Raw genomic sequence first — 27,710 nt, 5'->3', positions numbered from 1 at the left:
TGTTAATGAAGGTATCACGAATACTAGTTTAAAGACTCTACCAGAAGAGAAAACATCAGATCGGTGGCTTCTCCGCGGGCCACAATCCACCCACTCTCAGACCTCTTTGAATGGTTGATGTAATACCAAAACGACAGAGATGAAAGAGGAAAAGTACAGGAAAGAGAAAGCCAAGTGAGATCAAGAGGAAGTCAAATCTATTTTTGATTTGAACTGTCCTAGAATTTGGCTCTGGTCCAACCGTCCATCCTGCAAAGATTAAACAAGATTAAGAACATATTCACTAAGGTAGGAGTTCCAAGAGAATGAGAACATTGAAGAGATGCCTAGAAATTTATGCTCTCTCTTGATAAATGAAAATAGCAGGAAAAACAAAATTTACTGGTATCACCAACACCAGCAACAATCTTTGCCCATATTTAACCAGTATAAAGCCCATAGGTGTTTACTCAGAAGAACACTGCCAAAACCCCTAGAGAGGAAAACCATGCATCATCATCTCAATTAGACACCGTTTTCACAAGTTCAAGACATAAACAAGCTTTCCAACAAACAATTAACTTTTCTCAGGCAACATCAGTAATCAAAACCCAAAGATGCACCCTGATCCACCAAAACTCAGCAATCTCCTTGATCGATACCGATACCACCGACTTCACAAATGCTTATTTGTGCAATATCCCATGCCAGAAATTTAGACTCATTTCGCTGCCTGCAATTTCTTCAATTCCTGGAAAATTGAAAAGAAAAAAATAAATTAGCAGGAGAAATAACTATTGATAAACATACAAGTGACAACATTATGGATGGGGCCTGCATATAGCCATATCTGTGCCAGAAGCTGCATTCACCAGCCATTTCTTTTACCAGATGTTTTTTTTATCCTCAATGGGTTACACTAACAGGAAATCATGTTATAATACCATAAATGACAACTCTTTGTTAAAATTACTTCACCAACAATCTCAAGCACTGGAAAAGGAGAAATTGTATCAGGCGATTCACAAGCTAGCATAAAACTTTGTAATGTCTTATAAGAACATAAATCTTAACTGGCCTCACTATGGGGTTAGATCGCATATGGAATTGATGCAAGGTCATGGTGTGTCCTACAACACCTATAGGTCTAAACAAGAAATGGTTTATCATTAAGAGAAATAACAAAATACTTGATCGCACTGGATTTTCCTCAATAGACCTCATTAGTAAGAAAAGACCCATGTAACTGACTCCAAAAAGTTGGAAACTCCAGGCCTATGATTGTTGTTGATACTACATATACATTTTTCTTTTATTTGTAATCAATATCATAATCTAAGAGGATTAGCCTTTGCACCACGAAAATTTTACTCCATTTCCTGAATGACCAATGTTTCAGTCATTTAAACAGTTTTGAATTGCAGGCATAAGGTTATATATATTTACTCACTCAAGATCTCACATTAGCAAAATATCAACATTAGCAAAAGCCACCTACCTTCTCTATATAAATCTTTCATTTATGTAGAGCTTTTAAAACACATAGCCATTTTGATCCCTTCAAACATCTGTCTTATGTTGCACTCATAGCTTAAGTAACAGTTCATGCACCTGCCAATATACCCGCATACATATATAATGTAGGTGCATATCCCACGTATGTAGATGGTTTACTATATCGATAAAGTTTTGACGCATAAAGAATTTGCAAAAAAATTCTAAAACATAACAAATAAAACTGATCTGCATCATCACCACTAGGATTCCATGAGAGCAGAACATTAGCTTTCTTATGTAATTATTAAAAGCCATATACTAAAATCTCTTTGGACAAAAAGGAAAACATTAAACTTCAATGGCAAAAAAGTGAAATGTAGTTTTCTTACATAAGACTAATAAGAAATATGGCCACCAAATTTACTTTTTATTGACTACTGTTTTCTTACACTTCCATAGAATTTCACGACATTATTTGTCCATTAGAACTTAAAACTCGAAGTACTCACTTAGGTTAGTCTGAGTCCTATAAGGTCTGGGAGTCCTAGTAGGTTGAAAAAAGGTCCAGTTATGATCTGTATGTCTTCTACAGATCTCTTTATTATGGAAATTGAGTTGATGCATTTTTCTCAGCTGTTTTCCAACAAAGCAGCAGATCAACAGCTTATTTCATTAAATTTCCCAATAAAACTGCAGATAATCTGCTGTCATCTTGATATACCTTTAGAAATCCTACTCTTTGTTCATTAGCTGAACTAAGGATAGATAAACTTTTATTCAGAACAGACCTTTGATTAAATTAAGACCATATTTAACATCGATTTCATAGAACTTCCATACTTGATCACAGGAACTCAGCCAATCAACCTCAAAATTCCATCATCAACATCACCACACGTTCCTAGGATCTGAATCCCAAGGCCTCATTTGATACGGGGATGGCGCAACTTATTTGGGCTCTAAACTGCCCTACATGAGCACTGAATAAGTGCATTTAAGTTGGATTTCTATTTTGTATTATGTTTTAATGTATTTTTATCTATATATTTAGTTTCTATTATAGATTGAGTTTAGAGCCATAATTAAAGTTTTATTCTATATTTGAGTCCTCCTGTATTATATAAACAAGGTTGGAAGACCTTATGCCATTAATAATCATGTTGAGAGTTGGATTAGATTTTGTACAATTCCGAGATTTCCAAAAAGAAAAAACATTTCTCCCCTAGAGTAAAGACTGTATTGATATTGGTTAATTCCATTATCAAACAAGATTCATCATAGTTTAGTATTAAATTATATCTTTTCTCTTTCTTTTCGCCTATTCAGACTGGCTACTGCCCCGATTAAAGGATCGCATACTATCAAGGAAACAAAGTGATTTGAACCAAACACTATAACGATACCACCTTCAAAAACCCATACAACTAACAGTAACCCACACATCCAGCACATATACTGCAACAAAACAAAAGTTCCATATACATTTAAAGCTCCTGTTTGGGCCCAAAAGCCATGCATACATTTAAAGTTACTACCCAGTTCATCTAAACAAAAAGCTACTAACCATAATGGATTGAATCAAAGGAATCTAAGTTCCATTATGTCATGAAAACATATGTTTTTCCAGTTCTACAACTATTTCGAAGTTTACTATAACACTGTCATGCCTAGCTATATTATGTGGTAAACATCCTGTTTCAATCTGTCATTTGACTAGGTTCCTATGTCACCAAAACTTACATTATCACTTAGATCAAAAAAATCTAAAAGAAAACATGAGATGATGAAAATGTAACCTCCAGTCCAGCTATGATCACTTTGGCATAACCTATGCCACACAAGTTGCTACTGCAAGCCGTTTAAGGCAGGCAAACTATGAGACCCAAGAAAGTGTTCAGACATGCAGCTTATAAAGAAATGCACCGGCAAAAAACCTTTAATTTAAACCTCTCAATTTTTTTTATGTTTTCATCAATCAAATTTTGACTCATGCTTCATCTCAAATAAAAAACCAAGAAGATGTGCATCAAATCAACTTAATTGAATTTTAAAAAGATTCACTTGTGTTATAATGAGGCAATTTGGATGTACATTACTGAGAGAGTAGTGTAATTCTTGCAATCTCCACATGCTTGCCTTTTATAGTTCTAGTCATGTTTATTTCACACAATCCAACCATATAACCGAGCTTGTTGTTGTGTTACACAAGCTAGTGTCCAAGAGAAGCCCTCCAGTGTTCTGATCAGTGTCACACCCCATCTTAGCACATTAACCTACCTCTTCTGCATGCAAATTCCCATCTCTTGGAGAAATAGAAGTTGGTAACTTGCATCATAAAAAAAAGGTGATACCCACCAGGACACATGGCACAAGGGATCAAGACCAGGCCTTTCCAGGTGGAAGGCCCCTCAAAAGCCTGTCAACCTTAACATGGGTGTTTGACCAAGCTAGATGAAAGACTGACAAGCTGAAGCGAGAATAAATATGGCAGCATAACATCATTGTTGATTGCTAATATTGTCAAAAAATTGTGTATTTGATTACCAAAGAGAATATGCTGTTGATTAACCAGTAGTAGATAAGCAACTTAAACTCATGATATCAGCACATGGAACAATAATGCAGAAAACTTCTAATAGTTTAACAATGCAGCATCGGTCAATAGTTTCCCCATTGCATGACTACGAGATCCATTGATGAAAGAAAAAGGCCATAACGTTGCAAATAAATTCAGGATAACTTGAAGAAGTTAATGAATTTTCTTACCTAGACAATTGCACAATTGAAATTGGTACAGAGCTGGAGTAGTGCAGCTTGATTAGCCGGATCCACACACTTCTCAATCACCATTCTGTACCTACCAGGAGATCTTGCCGAAAGTCTAGACAATGATGTCACCAAAAACTCCTTTGGATCCCTTATCTCTTTTAGAGGGTCTTCTTCCTTCTTTCCCCCATAATGAAGACGAGCGAAGGCTGCGGTATAACCCAATGTTTCATGAATATCTGGTTCATTGTTTTCTTGTTCCCCTTTGTATTCATTTGGTTGAGCCAGCAAGGTGATGATACTATCAAGCATCTTCCCCCATAACTCACTGGATGAGGGATCTAGAAGGACTGGGGACTCACAAATAAGCCTCGTGGCAGCCACCGAGGCCAGCTTCATCTCAATGGCTCCTGAAATCAGCTTCAGATTTGGAATCCAAAATGGCTGAAGGATCTGCATGAATAAACCCTTCTGGAGGGCATCTACAGAATCCACTAGAATACTTGGACCGTGCTTGATCAAAATCAATGACATGAATATTACAAGAGAATTTACAAACTTCACTGCACGCCTACTCTGCAGACGTGTGAAAATAGTACTCCATATATCTCTGAAGTAAGGTCCTACAATGTCAAAGCTGAGATTCTCCACCACAGTATTCAGCACATAAAATCCCAGTTCTTCCGTTTTAGAAGCAGGAAGAAGACTCATAGAAATCTGTATGACCTGATGCAATCTCCCCTCATTCTTGAGCTCATTGGGAACCTTCTGCAGGTATGCCTGCAACAACCGAACCAATGCAGGGACATTTCCTTGCCTCTTCCAAGATTCTGGTGAGAGAAGAACATGGAATAGAAGCATATAACTATTAGAAAGAGGTGGCTTACTCATCTCAACAAGCTGAGCAAATATTTGGAAGGCATATGGCCAGAACTCAGTCACATCATCGACTAAAATTTTCTGAAGGACTGGGAACAGGCTTGCCTCAAACACTGGGATGAGTGCCTGGTCGTTCTCGCATGATCTGCCAATCAGTGCAGCAATTGACTCAAACAGGTAGTGGTTGAAGGTTGGGTTCCTCGGGTTCTTGCATATCTCTGAAAGCACAAATGCCAGGCGACTGATGCAATGTGCAGCAACCTCACTATTGACGTTGCCAACACCAAGAACTCTCATGATGCACTTCATGATATATGGATTCTCCTGTGACTCAGAGAACTGTAATGCATTGAAGAGATTGGTCATCAGCTGCGGCAGGAAAGGATTGATGTCCAAGGAACCATATCGAGGAGTCAAAGTGACCACATTTGACCCAACCACTGTTATCCTATCCTTCACCAGCAACAGCTTCTCGATACAGTTTGCCGCATATGAATGGACCACATTTGATTCAGACATTAGGAACCTTGCCAAATGGGGTAGCAGAGTCATAACTGCTTGCTTAGGAATTTGGTCTCGAAAAACTGTAAAGAACTTCAGTGCACCTGCTTTCAGCATTGGGGCAGAATTCACATCCTGCTCCTGCAGCTCAGGAACAATGACTGACGTGAAGAAGCTCTCCACATCCACAAGGTACCCACTACTGCTGCCTGCCTTTGGAGAAAGTGCAACCACAAGATATATTGCACTGTCCTTCTCCTTCCAGTTCTCACCCGGGTTGGCTGCATAGACCTTCAGCATCTCCTGTATCTGCAATGACACCAATGCAGTAACCTGTTCCTTGTAATTCAACGCGATTCCTTTTAAGAGTTCACATGCAATCCTCCTCCTAGTGTCGATATCACTGCCCTCAATATCCCTCCTAATATACTCGATGTAATTTATCTCAAACAGCTCCTCATCCTCGTCACGAAGCCGGATGTTAGGAAACACGATGCTCGAGCATATTCTCTGGAGCACCTCAGGGCTACTGAAGAGCGAGTGGTGGACGCTGGTGCTGACCGTCGTCAGGAACTTGATGGCCGTGACAGTGAGCTGATCACGGGACGCCGAAGAACCTGGAGTCATCAGCAGTTTCCACACGGTAGAAGCAAAGTCATTGAGGTAATCCTTGAACTCCTCCTCGTTTTTCTCCATGTAGAGCTGGAGATTCTCACACACAGAGGCCCTGAGAGCGTCCAAAGTACCCTCGGATTCCACAGCAGGCGAGTAGGCAGTGCCGAGGTATGCCAGGAACTCGGTCATCCACTCGCGCATGTGTTCCTCGAAGAACTCCGGTAGCTCAATGGAGTTGAGGGAGTGGAAGATCTCGCAGCAGAGGCGCTGCGATTCGAAGAGCGGGCGGAGGGTCTCAGGAGGGCCAGCAACATTAGCGGCGATGAACCGGGAGGTCTTGAGAAAGACCTCGAGGAGCGGGGCAGCGAAGCCGTCGAGGCAGTACTTGAGGTCAAGGCGAAGGGCGTTGTTGTCAAAAGAAATGCGGAACTTGGCAAAGAGGGAAGCGGCGGCACCGAGGAGGCCATTGACGGCGCGGTAGTCGTTGGCCGCCGCTGCGTTGCGGAGGGAAGCAACGAGCTCGGGGAGGAGAGAGGGCCAGGACTGTGGGAAGTCGTGGGCACTGACGACGGCGAGGGCCTCCGAGAGCTGGGGCTGGACGCGGGGCGGGGCGGCGAGCATGAGGGAGACGAGGAGGGATTTGATCTGCTCCTTCTCGGGCGCGGGGATAGGGGGTGGAGAAGGGGCGGAGGAGGGGGCCTCCTCGGCGGCTACGGCTGTGGAGGGGGCCCAGTGCGAGCGGAGGTGGTTCTTGAAGTGGACGGCGGCGGCGAGGCGGATCTGATCATCGACGGCGGGGGCGGCGACGAGTTGGAGCAAAGCTAGGGCGAAGCCGGGGCGATCAGCGGCCGCGGCGAGGGAGGCCTCGGCCGCGCGGCGCGGATGGGGTTCCGGCGAGAGGGATTGGAGGAACCACGACGCTAGGGTTTCGGGACTGATGTCCATTGGTAGACAGATGGGGGTGGGAGGGGGATTCCAGGCACCGACGGTAATTTAAAGATCAAATCCGAGACAGCCCTGCTTGAAAGCAGAAAGGCTGGTAGCAGCTACTTAGAAAATTACCTGTAAATTATTATTATTATTATTATTATTATTATTATTGGCTTATTATTTTAAATTTAAGTTTAACATATATATATATATAATCTGCTATTAATAGTTAATTCATTATTAATTTGGAACAAAAATAATGTTTTTAATATAAAATGACAAATAATCTTTTTATATATCTATCCAACTTGGGAAATAAAATTTCGACTTTGTAGTTTTACTACATTGCTTCGAAATTTAGAATCTCCATTTGTAAATCCCTTCAATTAACCACCACCATTATTACCACAATTGCATGCCCATTGAACCCACTAGTTGTTAAGTAATATAATAAAAAATCCAACTTAATTTAATTTAATCCCCCCCCCTCTAGAGAATCCGAGGGTTTGACTGATGATTTATATGACGCTAGAAAAGAAATGCAAGATTAAGTTGCTGATAAACACTTTGATTATTGATAATAACAAATTGAAATCAAAATTCCACTTCACCACTGACTACAACAAAGATCCAATGTCATGCCTTTCTCATTAAGACATGAATACTCCTTTCAGTACGATTGGCTGAAAATTCTAAATGTCACGTTTATTTTCACTTGTATAAAAATATATTTAGATTTTTTACTTAAATGACATTAGAATCCCATTATATTCAAAATTAAAACTTATTTAATCTGAATATAGATTCATAAATCTTTTTTTTAATAACTTATTTAAAGAATTTAAAGTATGTCTAAACTCATGTTTCGGTTGATCCTATCGAAACAAGAATCATAACTTCTGATTTTTTGATACTAAACTGCTTATAAATCTATGTTAGAAACTTTAATATTTATAAAACTTATTTTGTTGGAAATTATATTCGTAGTTCTTTATTTTGATACATGAATGAACCGAAAGATTTAGAGTCCAAATCCTATCTAGTTTTCTATTGAAACTAACTATATGAATTCTACAAAATAGAGATTTATTTTAATATTTAATTATCAAATTATTTATAACTCTTGGTTGGAAACTTCAATTTGTATGAAACTTATTTAACCTGAAAGTATATTGAAATATCTTTCCAATGAGAATCAATCGGAGCATAGTTCCAATTATTTGTTCAATATGATATTTATCCAATAATACATTCGATCATTAGCATATTTAAAATTTTTAATATTGATATTTAATTATCATAATTTTAAAAAATAATATTAATCATCTTAGAATCATATCCCAAAAGTTTGAATTGAACTAATAGAAGTTATCAAGTTACATATGAAAATTAAGTAAGTTATACTCAATTATAATATTAGTTTAAAAACTTAAATTTAATAATTAGTTATCATAATATCATTAAAAAAATACTAATTATCCTAGAATCATATCTTAGTAGTTTTGTAAAAATTTGAGTTGGATTAGTGGAAGTTGATTAAGTCATACATGAAATTGAACTAATGATAATTTAATATTTTTAAGATTAGAGATATTATATAATAGTTCGGAAGATATTATATCAGTTGTATTAATTTGAAATATATTATATTTTTATTTTATTATAAATTATCCAATAAATCGTGCAGGCGGCTGAGAAAGATAAGCTGCACAGACGCGAGTTGTGAGGAGAAAAATAAACATGATTATAAATAATAAAATATTATTATTATTTTTTTAAAGGAATTATGATAGTTAAAAAAGATGATAAATAGAAAAAAGGACCCGTATATGTAATAAAAAAACATAAGGGCTCGGAATAGAAGCGTTCTCCACCGGTCCGTCGGGAACGGTCGTCGCCGCTCTCCCCTCTCTCCCTCACTCTCTTCTGGCTCTTCTCTTTCCGTCCCGCTTCTCCCCTCTTATCTCTTCTTCCTCCTCCCTCCGTGGGGCCGGAAATCGCTGACGCCCTCCCCTTCTCTCCCCTCCCTCTTTCGCTTTCTCTCCAGCTAGAAAACTGGACTCGAACCGAAAGACTACATCAGAAATCTCTGCAGACCGTGACCACAGTGCAAGAATGTTTTAGAATCTGGTAAATGCTTTTGAACTTTATGCCCCGTGTAAATGTAGAAGTCTGCAACTTTCATATGCTATACATGGAACTCAAGTGTTCGTCTTGGGTTGCCTTATGTGTTTTATTCGATTAGCTTTATTTGATGTCTGTGACCTTGATTTGACTTATGCCTTCATCCAACTAACTTTGTTAAAATCAATGGAAGCTCACCGTATCTCAATTTTGTATGTTTTGATTGTATTTTTCTCTTACTGTAGAATAATGATAAAAATTTTCAACGCTGAGGACCGAAAACAGGAGGATGCAACAAATTCCAATGGAAAAGCTTCTGTCCAAAAGCAAAGTCTTGAAGCATCGTGCCATCATAAAGGTTTGTCTAAATTTAAGTGGCCTTTGAAGTCATTCAACTTCTTGTGTACATCAACGTGTGCGTTTTGGTATGGTCTTTATAACCTGAACCTCTTTTTGAAACTTGCGTTGTTTACGGTAAGGATCATATCATCATACAATGGCATATGCCAAAAATATCTTATTCTCATGGTAAAACTGAAGCTATTGATATCTGGTGGCAAAGATGATTGTTGCATAGGGACTCACATGTTACTAACGAAAACCTCCATTCTGTTAATTCGAAAGTTTTTAGAGGCCATGGCAAATTTAGTGGTTGCTATTGTAACTGTTGTTAATATTACGGAAAAAATAAGTTGTCAGCCTATCAAGTTGCAAAAACTATGAGGTCCTTGCTAGGAAATAAAGGATCTGCTTATCTGAAACCCTCTCAGTTGGTGATCTACCACATGCATGTCATCATGGATTGCTTATATAAGAAGTATTGCCTATGATATATATGCAAATTGTCACTAACATAGGAGCTTAATAAGGTTGTGTCTGCTTAGACCAAATGTTGATGATTAGGCCTCTTTCTCTCTCACATGTATCCACCTGATTTCTGCTTTATTTTTGACTAGTTAGTTTTGCTATTGGTAAAGCATGATCTATTCCATGTAATTTTAACAACATTCCACAGGCATTGCTTTGTATGGTTTTAGTTCTTCACACTCTTTCTTTTTTGTCGAGAGATGACACAGAGTTGAATACATAAAATTGATTATTTTAGTGCTTTTTTAAGTTCATTGATGTGTGCAGCATCCCAGTTTTGTGTTCATATGCTGACATCGGTACTGTGTCTAAACATTTCTGTTGGATCTTGAGCATTTGTATATATAACCACTTCAAGCTGGAACTTATATTTGGCAGCTTGTGCCAATATACTTGAATCCAAGTTTAAAACCTTTTATGTAGACCCGAGCTTTTTCATGCCATGCTAATTTCTTTGCTACTTTTTGTTTTATTCACCTGCTTTCCATGAATATTCATCGGTTCGAGTGACTTGGAATTATGTGACGATAAAGTTTCTAACCTTTCCTGCAATATTGTGCTCATTTTCTCATTTCTCTGTGAAAGAACAGATATGAAAATCTTCATTTTCTTTTATGTTTTTTAGAGGTAACTTTTTTGTTACTTTAAAGAGATTTCAGACTTCTCTACATTTTATATTTTATTGAAGCAGGTTGATGATTCTCATCCTTTTTTCTGGAACACCATCATTAGAAGCTATGTGCAAGGTCACAAACCATGGGAAGCCATATATTTTTTCCGTCAGATGCTGCAGAGAAACGTTTCTCCTGACAAATTCACGTTCCCTTTTATACTTAAAGCCTGTGCGAGTGCTGCGGCACTCAGAGAAGGTGAACAAATCCACTGTCATATTTTAAAGAGTCCTCATAACTTCGACTTGTTTGTGCAGGGCTCTTTGATATTCATGTACGCCAGCTGCCAAAAGATTGATTCTGCACATGCTTCATTTGGTGCAATGCTCTACAAGAATTTGATCAGTTGGAACATGATTATCGATGCTTATGTCAAACATGGAAGCATTATTACTGCATTTGAGTTGTTTGTTCAGATGCCAGAACGTGATTTATTCTCCTGGAATATAATGATCCATGGATTCACAAAAAATGGTCAGATAGAATCAGCAAGAAGGCTGTTTGATGAGATGCCCATGAGAGATATTGTCTCATGGAATTCCATCATTGATGGATATGCTAAGTGCAGAGATATGAGAGCTGCAAGGAAACTGTTTGATGAATCTCCTATCAAGGACGAAGTGACCTGGGGAATTATGCTTAATGGGTATGCAAAGTGTGGTCAAATCACTATTGCCCATAATTGGTTTGAAAAGTTGCCCTATAAGAATTCAATCAATTGGAACTGTTTGATCGATGGATATGTTAGATGTGGTAATATCATATTAGCACATAAGTTATTTGATCTGATGCCTAATAGAAATGTAACTTCATTTAACATCATGCTGGATGCCTATATGAAGCAAGGAGAATTGGGACTTGCATGTGAAATATTTGATAATATGCCTGTGAAGGATGTTGTCTCTTGGAATATCATGATCGATGGGATCGCTAGACTTGGAAGAATCACAGTATCGAGAAAGCTGTTTGAGACCATGCCATGTAGGGATGTGGTCTCATGGAATACAATGATTGCTGGCTACAAGGATAATGGAGAATCCAAAGAAGCTGTTGAACTATTTACCAAAATGAATATGCTAGGAGAAAAGCCTGATTGCTCTACTTTAGCTATTGTTCTTTCTGCTATTGCTGACTTAGGTTTTTTCCTCCAAGGTAGATGGGTTCATGCATATATTGATAGGTATAACATCCCTCTGGATGGTGTTGTTGGTGTTGCTCTCATAGACATGTATTCCAAGTGTGGTTATGTTGATATCGCTCTGAGCATCTTTGATGACGTCCCTCGAAAGGAAAGGGATCATTGGAATTCAATAATATCTGGGTTAGCAGTGCATGGCCATGGTAGTCTAGCAATCTCCTTATTTCAAGACATGGAACAATCGATGGTTGGACCAGATGATATAACTTTCATTGGTCTTTTAAGCGCCTGCAGTCATGCTGGCTTAGTTTATGAGGGTCAGTGGTATTTTAAGCATATGAGCTTAAAATATGGAATAAGTCCCAAGATCCAGCATTATGGCTGTATGGTAGATCTTCTAAGCCGTGCAGGCCATCTAGAGGAAGCAATTGCACTGGTGAACAACATGCCAGTAAGTGCTAATGACATTATTTGGAGAGCCCTTCTTGGTGCTTCTAGGAATCACGGAAATATTGAAATCGCTGAATTTGCAGCAAGACAACTTATCGAGTTGGTTCCTCGTGATAGTAGCTCTTATGTGCTATTGTCTAACATATATGTGTTCAGAGATCAACATGAATCTGCCAAGGAACTATGGAAAACTATGAAGAAAAAGGGAGTGTCTAAGACCATTGGTTGTAGCTGTATTGAAATTCATGGATTTCTCCATGAGTTTACTGTGGGACACAATTCACACCCACAAATCAAAGAGATATACCTTTTACTCAACAACATGACTCAAGCATTGAGGTTAGAAGGTTATTTGGCAGACGTGAGATGCTCATTGTTTGACATTGAGCTGTAGATATGCTTTTGTTTGAAATATTGGAGCAGTTTCTTATTTGTTCTTTTACCATCAACACAGAAGGCTGTCTATTTACCAGAAATGATTGAGGTGTAAACGGTCATTGTAGTAGATTGAGGGTGACAATAGGTTGAAGTACATTCTTTGTTCTAGTGGGTCATCAGATTGGCCTAAAGATTAGGATTTAATGCTGATCCCTGTCTCCCTGATATAATCATATACTAACAAGGAACACATTAGACCTCTTATTCTTGTACTAATGAGTAATGACTATATCATCATTCATATTATTTAAACCATCATGATATTTTATTATTAGTTTTTTCTAAATCAATAAAAATCATATACAAACCTTTCTTCTGCATTTATATTTTTTCATTAATTATCTTAATAAATAAATAAACTAAGGTTGCACCCAACAAGAAAGGTATGAGATTTTGTTTATTTAATTTCCAGTGCCGAATACCTACATGTTGCACCATGTATTTTTTTCATATTAAATATGTAATTTGTCATCATTTTCCGTGTAGGGCTCATTGTTTCATCAGTTTGATTCTTAACTCTTATTTTTGTTTTCAGTCTCTACAGAGTGTGGTTTCCAAGGAGGTGGTACAGCTATTAGACAAACTTTGTACCAAAGTGTCATTCCATAGGCTATATAATCTGATCTGATTTCTGCAAATGGGTACTTCTTAATTTGATTGGTTCTTTCCTTGCTGCTGATCTTGTTTGTCAAAGTTCTTCTAGTCTGATATATTGACATCTTTCCTGCATTTTGATAGTCAGGTTCTGTAGATTGACAATGACCATCAGTCATATTCTTTCAATTCTTTGACGTAAGAATTAGTGCTGCTCTTCTATCACGGATTCTAGTCCAGTATACCAAATGACGAAGTTCCTTTATAACGTTTTAGAATATAAGTATTATGAATAAATTGCTTCACGAACAACTGAAGTTCTTGAGCCTAAATTTGTACTGCCTACGTTTTCAAAATATTTAGTGATCACAAGTATATATGCACCTGATATGAAGCATGAGAAAACATTTTTGATATGCCTGGACATGTTTGTTGCTTTTACTCACATCTACGGTTTAGCTTTTTTTTATCAGTTAGTACAGACATAATCCCTGGAACTTGTATATGTACATTTATTTATTCATGAAATTTGTACTTCTGCTCCTCCTAGTTCAGTTCCTCTTGAAAAGTCTCTAAATTACATTTATTGGAACATACCCATGAATAGATTGGGCTTAGAAGTCTGGACGGATTAGAATCTCAGATCTAATAGAAATAGACATTTTCCAAGTAAGCAAATCATGGATGATATTTCTGATCTAGTAGCCAAACATTCACAAAGCTAATTAGACGATCACTATGTAACACCTGGCACTCATGCAATCATCAGTCATATTTAAGATGTTTTTTCACATACTTTTATGGATTATTTTTTAGTGTGTAGTTCCTCTGATAGATATATAGCATGTCTCTACTTTTCATTGCTGATAATGATATTTATTGAACCAAAATGTCAGGCAAGAATAATTAGTTAAACATTGTATATGGGTTTAGTATCCATAATAGCACGTATATAATGTGGAATGTTCATAATATAAGTTTTTGATGCAAGTAGAATCAGCTGGATTGACATTAGCAAGAAATGAAATGATGCTGAATGAACTGTGGTGAATTCATGAAGATATATTTGTATGCAGACATGAGTCACACTTTAATCGAACTATGGATCCCTTTTTTTTTTGTCTATCACTCACACAGTAGCGCAGGTCCTTGGAATTTCCTGGTTGATATCAATAATGGAGAACTCAACACCGATGAGCATGATTTGGCATATGTAACTTCTATACAGGCCAAACTCTAAATTTTAGTCAAATCTCCTACTCAGTTTTTCTAGTGATTCTAAAACAATGAACTCTTTTGAAGGTCTGTTGCACTCTTTTGATTCAACTTAAGCTTTACAATTATTCAAGTTGTTCCTCCTTTTTTCTTGTGTCTATCCATGTTTTAGATCTTGGAGAAAGGTTTAGGCTTTCGATTTATATGACATATAATAATGTAATTTTCTTCACTACTTCTGCAAGCCCTTTTCTTTTCTTTGGATGCAAAGAATTGAAGTTTTCACATTTTCTACTAGATCAATGGTTTAGGTTTCAGATTGTGATGTCTGTCAGGTTTCTTTTGGGCGTTTTAGGTAAATTATATGGGACATGCAACATGTCTATTTTCCATCCAAATGCTTCCAGATCAACAAGTGCTTGTTTGCGCTGTATTATATCCACAAGGAACAAAATTAGTTTGACTGTTTCATATTGACCTTTCAGTTTACATCAGATGGTTTGTTACTGATGGCTTATCCTGTAGATTACTGCTGCTTCATGTCACGATAAGGCCAAATCAAATGATTATGCTGAGAAGACGTCTTGTGATTAATAAACATTTCATGATATGCTTCTATTTTCCAAAGGTGTCAAATGTCTCCATTGATGACTAGGAAAATCTAATGACATCAATATATATAAGTTTTTGTATTTGGACGGATGTATATGGTAACTTAGAATTTCAAGGAATAAATCTAAAATAATTGATTTTAAAGGGATACATATATGTTTTTATTTCCAAGAAAAGGATGCGTGTGTAATTGCCCCTAAAAATAAATAATTTTTGGTCGAATACTTTTTTCAAGGCAAGTGATGAAAAAGAAGATACCTTCGGAGGTAACTACATGTCTTATTACGGAAATCAAAATAAACCGGCACGATAGCACCGTGAGCCGGGATGAAAACCGTGGCCCGCTAACCAATAGTAAAATTAGAACGTTACAATACTATATGCCGAGATCGTAGTATAACGGCACGATATTGTCCACGGCCGTACACGGGATTCCTTTGAAGGTCTCTCTTTCGCAGGTGACTTGCTCGTGACCTAATTGAATTATTTTTCTTACATATTTGTTAGACACGTACTTGTATACCTTAATATATGTTCGCGAAGTTGACGGTGGCCTATTTTGGGGCTAATCAGAACACAGGTATACGAGACGGGTGGACAAAACTGGTTTGTTAAAGAACTCGCGTTAGTTCCTTTTAAAGCTGGACTATCCCGGGAAACTCTCCCACTCCGATCGGCTCACGAAGCATAAAGAAACTCGACGCCACACGCACACAAACCCACGCAGAGTCTCTCGTCCGTCGCTCTATCCTTTTGCTTTTCTCTTTTCCTCATCGACGGGTTCCCCGTTCTTGTCATTCCATTCTTTTCTCTCGATTCACGTTTCTTCTCTTCGATGTCATCTCCGATCTTCTCTCTTCTTCTCCTCCCCCACTCCGCTCCACCGCCCATGGCGGCGATCTGCGCGCACCGCACCCCCTTCGCCGCCGTTAAACCCCAGACCCCCCATGGTTGTCCCCGTCCTTCGCCTCCATCCACCGTCGGATCGCCCCGTTGGATCCGGCGGAGCTACTGCTCCCACGTCGCCAGGTGGTGGTCCGCCGCCGAGCGGCGCAGTAGAAAGGAGGAGGACTGGCCCTACCTGTCCGCCATCGGGAAAGCCGCTGACCCCGATGGTGGTGCTGTCCAGGAGAATGGGCTCCTCGATCCCACGTTGTTGGCGATCGGAAGGACGCAGAATTTGGGTGATGATTCCGTCGGAGAGCAGAAGACGGAGGAACTTGCTGGCGTTCTCGAAGAGGAAGAAACCAATGGTAGTTGCATTTTAACGCGTGACCTCCTTGGTTGAGAATAAATTTTTGACCCCTTCATCGACCATGATGGTTGGAAAGAACATTGATGATGGATTCCTTGAAATATCTTCCCTGTTGGTTCGTCCTAAGTATGGTATTAGGAAAAACCGTTTGGTTGAACCTATTGACATTAGGTTATGAAAATGTAAAATGACAAGTTAGCAAGATCAAGTGTCTTGTGATGATATCAGTTGATTTCACACCAACTGGTGTGAGTTAGATATTTAAAGTAACTAAATTGGAATGTCTTGAACGGTGGCTCCACTGGGTGGTTGCTCCTCTGTGATTTGGGTGTCAAGTGGTTGTGAAGAAACAGCCTCTCTGTGTATTGGGGAAGGCTGTCATTATAACTTATCCTGGAATTCTTTACTTGCTGGAATCTCATGTATTTGGCCTTTGTGTCAGTAGTTAGCACTTAGCACTTAGCACCAAATAATACTCCTTGTCTTCTTTGTGGTGTTCTTTTGTCATATTTTACTCTTTGATTCAGATCTGAAATAAACTGCAATCTTTTCATCTCAATGAATATTTACTGTTACTTCTTTTATTTGTGCTGTTCGTGCTTAAAAATCTATGGTTAGATGCTTTGGAATTGCGGATTTTCTGATGAAAATTGCTTTATTTGATGTCTAGGGGATGACAGTGTGTCAGCTTCTAGGACTGTTCTTGATTCCAGTGTAGAAGTTTCGGATTCTAGCACTGTCCCTGATTGTATCGTGGAAGAAACCAAAGCAGAAAAAGAGGTTTTAATGTCTAGCAGTGCTCTTGATGTTGAAGAAGAAGAAGAAACTGATGAACAAGAGCAAACCCAGACTCGGGTAACTCGCACTATTGTTTTTGTTAGTGCTGAAGCTGCTCCTTATTCGAAAACAGGAGGATTAGGAGATGTTTGTGGTTCATTACCTATTTCTCTTGCTGCTCGTGGTCATCGTGTAATGGTGGTATCTCCAAGATACTTAAATGGTGTTTCAAATAAAAATTTTGCTAATGCAATTGATACTGGAGTCCGCATCAAGGTTCTGTGCTTTGGAGGAGAACATGAAGTTTCTTTTTATCATGAGTACAGAGCAGGTGTTGATTGGGTATTTACTGTCAATATTTAATACTCCAAATTTTTTTATGTAATTTTTTTCTTGTACATATATGTGAAATTATTAGGATCTGTGTGCATATTAATTTCCATCGCAGTTGAATGAAAGAGATATGCATGCTTTACACCTGATGCAGTTGATGATCTATTTGCACTGACATTTTGTTTTTGAATTAGTTAAGTTTTTTATTAGCAATATGCTATATCCTGAGATGTAATAGATCAAGTTCTGGGGCTAGTAAACACTCTCACAGGTCCAAGCCTGTCCAGAAAGTGAAAATGGAATTGTCATTGTGGCGATTTCACCTATTCAATGAGACTGTTACCGATAACACAAAACATGATAATTCTTTTTATGAGTGTACTGCTTATACTGAAAATTGCACACGATCTAACATTTATCCCTTTTTTTTTGTTGTTTTTCCCTTAAACCCTAAAATATTAAGATGGAAATTGTAAAATAATACATCCATCTGTTCATCTTTGTGTTGATGCTTATTTGTAATTAAATTGACATAACAAGTTACATAGGATTATAATATATATGTGTCATGCTCTCTGCTAGCATGCATGCATTAATATGTGCCCATTCCTGAGCAGAAGTGCATGACTGCACGCACCATTCTTATGCTTAATCATTTAGATTAATATTTCTTTTTCATCTTATGTGGTCAGGTTTTTGTCGATCATCCTTCTTATCATAGAGCTGGAAATCCATATGGTGATTCCAATGGAGCTTTTGGTGACAATCAGGTTATTCTGAATTAATGGTAAAGCATGCGGTTACAAGTTGGCTTTTCTATGTATAACTTAGCCACCATTACTTTTGCAGTTTCGGTTCACAATACTGTGCTATGCAGCTTGCGAGGCTCCATTAGTGCTTCCTCTGGGAGGTTACACTTATGGCGAGAAAAGCTTATTCATTGTCAATGATTGGCATGCATCCCTTGTGGCAGTGTATGGAGTAAAATTATTTTAATACTATATTTTTCTATGTAAAGTGTGTGTAACATGTGACCATTGAGTAATTTTTGGACCAATTTTTTCTGTCAACTATTGGACAAACATATTTATTCTCTGGCTTTTGGAGGTCAGCAGATCCTGCAAGATAATGAATAGATAGGTTAAATGTCCAGGATCAGGAGTCCATCTCGTAACTAGATAAATTCTCATTCGGAGTTGATTGTTGCTTTCAATATGCAGCTGCAGCTGTAGGATCAATGACATTATAAAGCAAAATCAAAGAAGCCAATTTCTTTTGCACTTCTATATGATCTTTCCTGCTTTAAATATGATACAAGCTGGTTCATTATAGTTTATTGTGATGTTGGGATACCTTTATTGTGTCCTGTTAATGACTCGTGTACTCCATATCAAGTGAATAAGATGTATGTAGAGGTGTTAAGTTGTAAGATCCAACCCATGAATAGTTTTAAAAGATGTGGATATGAATATGCCAAGCCATGCAATACTATTATTGTGGTAGAAATATGGGGTAGTATAATATTAGTCCACACCATGAATCTCACCTTTTGTTATGAGAAGTAATACTGATCCGATGAACTAACCTCCTGTACACCAATGGTATACCCACATTTAAGTGGACTGGTTATGCTGATTGATGCAGATAAACACAGGCCATCAATGGTCCAGTAAGGTAGATTCGGATTGGTGTATGTTAATACAAGCCCATACCTCGCTTAACCGATCCTAGATATGGTTTATTCTTGAGCTGGACTTTTTACTTGATTCACATACACCATCCAGTAGATATCTGACCTATCAATATGACATGGGACTAGTATAGAAATATGTTAGATAAAACATGAAATTTAAATCCTAGTTTGTGTATTGTACTTTGCATGACTTTTGATTTTTCTAGGATGGTTGATCTGATCGTTAATGCAATAATTTTTGTAACACCTTAACCTAGAATAACCAACTTTCTGTCAAGTCCTTTCTAGACCTGCCAAAGTTTTTATTTATTAAGTAAATTAATACTGACTTATTTGTTTAAATTGACATGTTTGATGCTGTCTCTTGCTGAAATTATTTTCTTTGATGGATATTTTTATATGTATTTGATTTAGCCTTCTGGCTGCAAAATACCGTCCATGTGGTGTTTATAAAGATGCCCGCAGCATTCTTGTCATTCATAACCTAGCACACCAGGTACTGAATTTATCTCTGTTGTTGTTCATTCACCTGTTTCATTTCTCATTCTTATCTTTGATGCTCTGTATTGGAAGGGAGTAGAACCAGCAACTACATATGAGTACATGGGACTGCCCCCAGAGTGGTATGGTGCTCTTGAATGGATTTTTCCTACTTGGGCAAGGAAGCATGCCCTTGACAAGGGTGAGGCTGTCAATCTTCTTAAGGGTGCAATTGTGACAGCTGACCGTATAGTGACTGTTAGTCAGGTCATTTGCTACCTTTGTATTTGTCCCAGGATATGTTACCTAAAGAAGTGGCTTAATATAAAACAGAAAAAATAATACCTTGCCTATTGTTAAATCTGAACGTCTTTGTTGATAGGGTTACTCTTGGGAAATAACAACTCCTGAAGGTGGGCATGGTCTGAATGAGCTTCTAAATAGTAGAAAATTTGTTCTGAATGGTACTCTCAAGTCTCAAGTCTCAACCATAGTAGCATCTGGGTTGGCTTTTTTACGATAGACCAGCTTTACAATTTTTATAATGAATGACAAAATTCTGTTTCTTCTGAGTTTTCTTTCTTTACAGGGATCACCAATGGCATAGATACTAATGAATGGAACCCTACTTCTGACAAGCATATCCCATTTCATTACTCTGTAGATGATCTCTCTGGAAAGGTTTGCATATTTCATAATTTTCATTATGCTGTGGCCTCTGTATTTAACACTAAAGTAATTGTTGTTGCTTTTTCTGCTTCTTGTGAATACTCATTTGACTTTTGTCTCACTTCGAGTGATTTACAATCTTCAGGCTCAATGTAAAGCAGCTTTACAGAAGGAATTGGGTCTTCCTATCAGGCCCGATTGCCCACTGGTAATTGTTACTATTCAGTCAGATGATGATTATTATTATCTTTACATAATTTCCTCATCAGGTTACAATGGTGTTCGCAGATTGGCTTCATTGGACGGTTGGACTATCAGAAGGGGACTGATGTGATCAGGTCAGCACTGCATGAGTTGTTGCAGGATGATATCCAATTTGTAAGTTAATCATTTCTTATGGCAAGGTTTTAATTCTTTTTGGGCTTCAGAGTTTTCCAGCTTTTTGAGCTTTTATGGTTTCAGCTGAAGTTAAAAGCTATGGTAAAAGAAAAGACATGAATATAGACAGGAGAAGTAAATAAAAGAATCAAGCAACAATAATGTGGAAAAACTACTGTTGGTCTAAAGGCATTTAAGTTGTTGAGTATCTATTTATAGTGTTAGATTCAGTAGAATTGTGCTGAAAGTAACATTGTGCTGCTTGTGCATATCGTGAACTGGAGTAAATGTATGTTATGGGCATGCAATTCTATCTAGTTATTAACTACAATTACTAGTATAATACATGTATATATGTTTGTGATTTGAGTCTTAATAATCAGGACCTTCACTTGAGCAAACTTATGAGTTATGACAAACAGACAAAGTCTTTCTTGGTAAGTTAAAGAGTCAAATATAGAAGAGATTAAATTAATTGTAACAAGATCAATGGAGTGGAACTTAGGAAGTGGATGATGGTTTCATGTAGATGATCCCCTCTCCATGCCTTTCATTGCCATTGGAGTTGGTACTGATCGGGTATTCTTACCTTGATGCAGTTATGGAAATCCAGAAAATACTTGTTTCTCTCCTACCTGTCTAGATGTTGTCTGCACCTTGAGAATTATAGTATTTTTTTTCATTGGATCAGCTCACTTCAGTCTGTTACTATTGCTTTGAGTATGCTAGAAATGTTAGTGTCGTTTAAGCATAAGGGCATCTATGATAAAGCCAGTTTTATCTACTACTCGACTATTTTCTTTGTCCATGGCATAACCTTATTGAATTTGATATTGAGGGATTTTTCAGGCATATGTGCTCCTTGTTCTCCTATAGGTGCTACTTACTTGATGAGAACTCCAACAGCTTTGATCTCTATCTACGGGGTGCAACAACTTTACCATCCCCTTCAATGGTGTGATAGAAATTCAATGGCTCTTGGAGTTATGCTGGATACATCTATATCTAATAGGATCTTAAGAAGTTTTTGGTGCCCGCTAAGTGAAACATGATTCTGCATCTTGGATCAATCCTCATTTGTCCTCACCAATATATTTTTCTGAAAGATATTTGGAATTCCTTTAGTGATGGCAGAGAATGGTTTTTCTTACCTAATCATTGTGATGGTTGATTGGTACATGAGAAATATTTCATAGATCTGTGCTGAATGTCAGGTGAAGTATTATTCTTGCCTTTGTTGCAGAAGTGTACTGTCTTGTTTATGAGCGTATGTTGGGACTAATTTTTTCTATCATTGGTGATCCTATTATTGTTTCTTTGCACATTTAGGTACTTTGATGAGATTGCCAGTTGCTCCTCATTTCTGCTTCTCTTTCTTCTCCAGTTTCTCCTGTAGCACCAAGTATTGTGTCAGCATCATTTTCAGTTTACTTGGTGCACTATTGAACTCCCCAACTTAATTTAGTCAATTCGGTGCCTTGGGTAATTTGGATGTTAACATACTTTAGTCAGCTAGGGGTACACAAATGAACTAATTGAATTGAGAAACTGAACGAAACTGGTGCATTTGGTTCAAGTGATTTATCTTGATTGATTTATCCAGTTTAGAATGATCAAAACTGAGCAACCTTTTTATCATCATTTTTTCAATGTAAAATAATCTGAACCAAACTTCTGTATAATTTTTATAAACAACTAAGAATGGTACATTCCATTCTGGTAAATGCACTTGATTATCAAGAATGTAAGATAAAATATGTTATGTATACTTCAGTTGTATATGACACTCTTACTTACCCAAAAAAAAAAGGTTGTATATGAGACAGTAACACAGAAGCGGAAGCCATTCAGGTGCTCCTAGTTTGTTATGTGATTAAAACCATCTAAAGCCACCTCATTCTCTTGAAATGGCTTGATTGTTAAAAAATTTATTTCATGTTTAGTGCTGCATGTTTGATTTAAAACAAATTGTATCATATAGACATATACTGAACTAAGTGGAAATCATTCATGCATCCAAATTTTTCTAGGAGCTAAATGTTGTGCTCATCTATGGACTACTCAAAGCAAGCTTAAGTTGATGTGTTATATTTATATCAATGATGTCACTAAATTTAAATATTTTCTTATCTAGCCTGCATCAATAATGTCATTGAATGTTATTTTTTAGTAAATCTTTCTTGATGTTAATTTCTCTTATCGACTTTGTGAGTGAATGAAGTTAATTCATCCCTAGCCACTAATACTTGTGTAAAGAACAGACATGGTTTTTTGTTTCTCCAATCTGATAAAGAAAAAGTATTTAATGCACTGGTCAATGATTGGCCTAGCTATATGTTGGCACCTCCAGAGCAGGGTCAGCATGACATGCCAATACCTTTCAAGCATGGCAAGTACACATTTTGACCTATGTCAAATGCCGTGGCAACCATTGCTCCAATATTAGTTGGTTTCCAAATTATGTTACAATCTTTCCCCTCTTTCTTTTTTCTGGTTGTCTATGCTCCTAATCCATTTCAAGGATGTTATTATCTGGTTTTGTACTTCTAGAAGTTCTTTTGGTTCCTTCTTTTTTTCCCCTAAAATTCATAGTGGGATGGTTATGTGTGTTTTTGCCCACTTGTCTTCATATATTTAACTTCTGTTCTATGTTGTTTGTATAGATAAAATGACCATTACTAATTGGTTGCTAATGCAATTGTCTCAAGCATATATTGGAAGTTTTTGTTTTCCTCCATGATTGTCCACTTTTTTTTCTCTCTTTGAAATGTGTCTTCCCACCTGTTTCAGATTATGCTTGGATCAGGGGATCCAGAAACTGAAGATTGGATGCGTTGGGTAGAATCTACCAATAGAGAAAAGTTCCGTGGATGGGTTGGATTTAACGTCCCAGTTTCTCATCGGATAACTGCTGGGTATGAAATTCCTAACACATTGAACTTCTAGATTATTAAAAAGAAAATAAAGCTGATCAAAGCTCAAAATGGACAGTTGTGATATATTGTTAATGCCTTCGAGATATGAACCTTGTGGCTTAAATCAGTTGTACGCGATGAGATATGGAACTGTTCCAGTCGTCAACTGCACTGGTGGTCTCAGAGTAAGCTAGAAATGAGTGGTTGAAATTTCATCCTTGGCAGATTTCAATGAAATCTAATCTTGCTTCTTTCTTTGTATGTAAGGATACTGTTGAGAATTTTGACCCCTTTGCTAATGACAGCAGTGGTCGGGGAACAGGGTATGCTCTTTATTCAGTAATTAGTTCACATAGTGATTGATGGATTAGTTTGAAACCTTGAATGCATCACTCATTTTATTTCTTCTCCTTTTAATGTATGGGAATGTTACTGTACTTTCTAAAGCTATTTTAGCTGATTATCTTTGCTGGATATATTGCAGGTGGAGATTTTCACCATTATCTAAGGAGAGCATGTTGTTGGTAAGCACAATAATTTCTGTTATGCAGAATGGTTGTACCATTTAAAGTTTACCCTGCTGTATTATGTGTTAGTATTAGAGTTGTAAAACAACCTGAGAGAGAAACAGTTATCTTCTGCAGAACTTTGTCTTATCTTTTTACTCAATAGGATAAAATGCCAATATTTATATATTACTTGAATAAAAAACCTTGTATCCTTTGATAGCGTGCAGATAGTTGCATTATATATACTATACCTATATTTATGGCTTAGGGTTTTATCTATTGGTTACAGGAGACTGAAATTTGTATTACCCTGTACCTTTGACGTGACCAAAATTTTCAGTGTGTTAAGTCCATACTGTTGAATTAGGGTTTTCTTTGTCTTGCTATTGAATTTTTCTTACACGGACTTCACACTGGTCAAGATGAAGTAATTGTGTCCTCTCTATTTTGATCATCTTTTTTCTACTTTCTCTGATCTACAGCCTCCGCCTACCCATGTTGTAGGAATTCTCCTCTTATATCATAGTGAGGAGCACCTTCATATTGGTGCCCAGCATGAAATTCATGAAGGTGTTTTTTGTTAATAACTAAAATAGGTGTTTTCTGTAAATAATTAATAATGACGTTTTTGGTAAATAATTAACATGTTCTTTTACTTCTTTCCTGTAGAGTATATTTCCATATTGTTGACTCAAGTTATTTAAAATTTGATGTTATGTAAGTTATTGTCACAGATATTAACAGCAAGGTGCAAAAGTATGATTTTATAAGCAAACATTAAATGTGAAATTAAATATTGATACAGGGGGATGTAAACAATTTTTTTAAAAAACTATAAGTTGTGAAATGAGAACAATTATTTTTTTTATCAATGTGATGCTTTAGGTTGCTTTCTTTTAAAAGACTTGTTCTAGATGCTTCATGTATAGGGACCTGGGTTGGATCTGGCAATGATAGTGACCTCATTCATAAATGCTGGTACTAGTGATTAACCTAATATATTTGCTTCATGACAATGGTTGGGTTATGTGAGTAGGCTACCAATTCTCAGAACACTTACTATCATGTACCTGCTAATCTGGCACATCAGCTACCAATTACTAGTTTTCTCAAGGTGTCCAGAGGTTTCAAAGGAAGGCATAAAATAAAAATAGTTGGTCAAGGAAGCAACTTTATGTATCCAGGTTATCTTCACTTCTTTGAGCATATATCTTATTCTCTTAAATAAAATAGCAAAGAAGGAGAAGGGTCTGTTCTTTATCACTATATATTCTCAAATCAATTTGATTTCTGTTTACTTGCGAAACAATTAAGCTGTCTGGCTCTATTTCCTAGCCAAATTAGATACCTGGAATTGAGAAAGTGCAGGTCTAAGACCAACAAGTTCAAATCTAGCTAGCTTTCTTGTAAAAGAACAGCAAGTGAAACCAGTATATCTGAGACTTGACAGTAGGAGATTACAATCTCTGTTAGGAATCATTAAAAACTTTACTTGCTTAAGGAAAAGATGAGGGAAACTGATTAAATGTTTCTAATTGTCAAAAAAGTAAAAATGAGTTGACCTTAGAACAGCCTATCATAATATACTTAATCATCATCTTCATAGAATTGCAATAAGATGAACATTGAAATATTCAATGCAATTAGCTAAACTGCTGCATAGTACCCCACTTGTTATCAAGATAGCAGTTTTAGACGAGTCTTAATGAAAAAAAATAATTGTCAAATACAATAAATGAATTGCTAAAGTCATCATGGATTAGGTAAATTGTAGCAAATATCTTTTAGCCCATAATAGGAGAGGCTTAACAATCTCTGGAAACTCACATGGGGAACTAAAATCCTAAAACATACAAAACCAAGGAAAGTTGAGGAAGAAATGCCGACTCACTATTAACTTATAATTGACTTCCTGAGATAGAAAATAGTTTTACGTCAGTTATACTCCTAAAGAACTGATGGTAGTAACATGCTTTAAAAATTGAGCTGGTTATCAATGTTCAATCTGATTGTATTTAATGAATGGTTCTTTGCTCGGACTGATACATACCACCCAATGCATACCAGTCTGATGGCATATCAAGTCAGTGGCTCATGCCTCCCTACACTATACATGCTCAAGTCTTAAAAAAAAAGGTTCTGTGATACTCGTATTTGGCTCGAGACCAGCATGGTATGGTACCCGGAGCATCAAACCATGGTTTAATGCTTTTGGATTTGTGAACTTGTCTACTAATCGATAGCTAACAGAAACAAAAAGTTGATTTAGAAAATATAGGTTCCTAGAAGTCTGCCATCTCATCTCGAATCATTTGTGGATTCAACATTTTGATTTTTGGCTGTTGAAGGAGAGATTACATAAACCCCTAATGAATTTTGTAGTTTGTTTGTCTACCATAGCCACAAGGACTATGGAGGAACAAGCAAAGAAGGCATAATGCTGAAGTACCTTAATGATTGTTGCTTTTGTCATTCCTCTATTATAATTCTAGTGCTTTAACTGAACACAGAGTTGGTGCAACACTTGTAATATAGCAAACATGACAATTGAACAGTAAGTTGAATGTTGATGTAATGACCATCACTATTAAAATCAAGTAATAAAGGAATTTAATTTATCATATAACTTGTAAATTTGCAATTACATGTATAACTAGATCACTTCGTCTTGTTATCTTATTCAGATATTGCTTTGATATGATTGTTAATTAAACAAAAGTAGCAATTTATGGAGTTATTGAACCCCTTAAACTGACTTGCTGTAATTTTGTTGAAACGAAAATGTGGATTATAAGAAACCATTAAGGTGACCTCCAGCATAGCCTAGGCGATCAGCCAAATCTTATAACCTGTAGCTGTCTAGATCTTGTTTTCTAGAGTTGATGTGATTGTAGTATTGTCTTCTATTTGATTAGTCTACAGCCTGTTGATGTATATATATGAAGCTCATGCATTCATTTTCTAATATGTCACTGCATTTGTGATTTAATTATTCTCAGAAATTAAGGGTTGCAATTCAAACGTATAGAGAACACAAGGCTTCCTGGGAAGGGCTCATGAAGCGGGGAATGTCAAAAGATTTCTCATGGGACAGTGCTGCGATACAATACGAGCGGATCTTTGATTGGACGTTTGTAGATCCTCCATACATTAGATAGGTAGTGGATACTGTCTGTCGACAGATTCATTTCGTTCGACTGCCTCATATCGTTAATTTGTTTCCTGTCAAAGTCATTTTAGAAGTTGGAAGGTGTGGATGAAGTGATGTTTTGTTATATCCATTTATTTGTTCTATATACAATAATTTTGTTCTGTTTGGAAGTTAATAATCCTTGTTGACGTTTTGGGCCAATCCTTCGCGCATGTGTGTATAATATATGTGAATGTTTACTCTCAGCACAAATTTCACATTCAGTTTCAGTTTT

General features: G+C 37.1%; 3 protein-coding genes across 4 annotated transcripts; 2 read left to right on the top strand and 1 right to left on the bottom strand.

Annotated features, from left to right (window-relative positions):
• Positions 1–323: 323 nt before the first annotated feature.
• On the bottom strand, positions 324–7,240 carry LOC135633648 (exportin-2-like). The gene is made up of 2 exons (XM_065143376.1): positions 4,243–7,240; positions 324–730 (listed from the first exon to the last, which is right to left on the bottom strand). The coding sequence occupies exon 1, from the start codon at positions 7,180–7,182 to the stop codon at positions 4,243–4,245; it is 2,940 nt and encodes a 979-aa protein (XP_064999448.1). The 5' UTR covers positions 7,183–7,240; the 3' UTR covers positions 324–730.
• A 1,784-nt stretch (positions 7,241–9,024) lies between these two features.
• Positions 9,025–13,118, top strand: LOC135581569 (pentatricopeptide repeat-containing protein At4g02750-like). Of its 2 annotated transcripts, XM_065143951.1 has the most exons (4): positions 9,025–9,297; positions 9,537–9,649; positions 10,850–11,027; positions 11,087–13,118. In XM_065143951.1, exons 3-4 carry the CDS (start codon positions 10,854–10,856, stop codon positions 12,809–12,811), a joined length of 1,899 nt encoding a protein of 632 aa, XP_065000023.1. In that variant the 5' UTR covers positions 9,025–9,297; positions 9,537–9,649; positions 10,850–10,853; the 3' UTR covers positions 12,812–13,118. The 2 variants fall into 2 exon arrangements, with proteins under 2 accessions (XP_065000023.1, XP_065000022.1); XM_065143950.1 differs by having other exon boundaries at positions 10,850–13,118.
• A 2,826-nt stretch (positions 13,119–15,944) lies between these two features.
• Positions 15,945–27,597, top strand: LOC135632831 (soluble starch synthase 1, chloroplastic/amyloplastic-like). Its single transcript, XM_065141640.1, has 15 exons — positions 15,945–16,529; positions 17,202–17,650; positions 18,334–18,411; positions 18,491–18,615; positions 19,749–19,830; positions 19,908–20,081; positions 20,197–20,278; positions 20,404–20,495; positions 20,629–20,691; positions 20,772–20,861; positions 23,652–23,776; positions 23,853–23,961; positions 24,044–24,099; positions 24,261–24,300; positions 27,285–27,597. Exons 1-15 carry the CDS (start codon positions 16,112–16,114, stop codon positions 27,441–27,443), a joined length of 2,142 nt encoding a protein of 713 aa, XP_064997712.1. The 5' UTR covers positions 15,945–16,111; the 3' UTR covers positions 27,444–27,597.
• Positions 27,598–27,710: the final 113 nt, after the last annotated feature.

Source organism: Musa acuminata, chromosome BXJ3-3, assembly GCF_036884655.1.
Source record: "Musa acuminata AAA Group cultivar baxijiao chromosome BXJ3-3, Cavendish_Baxijiao_AAA, whole genome shotgun sequence".
Taxonomy (NCBI): Eukaryota; Viridiplantae; Streptophyta; class Magnoliopsida; order Zingiberales; family Musaceae; genus Musa; species Musa acuminata.
Note: the sequence above shows the minus strand (reverse complement) of the source record. Positions and strands in the feature narration are given on the sequence as shown.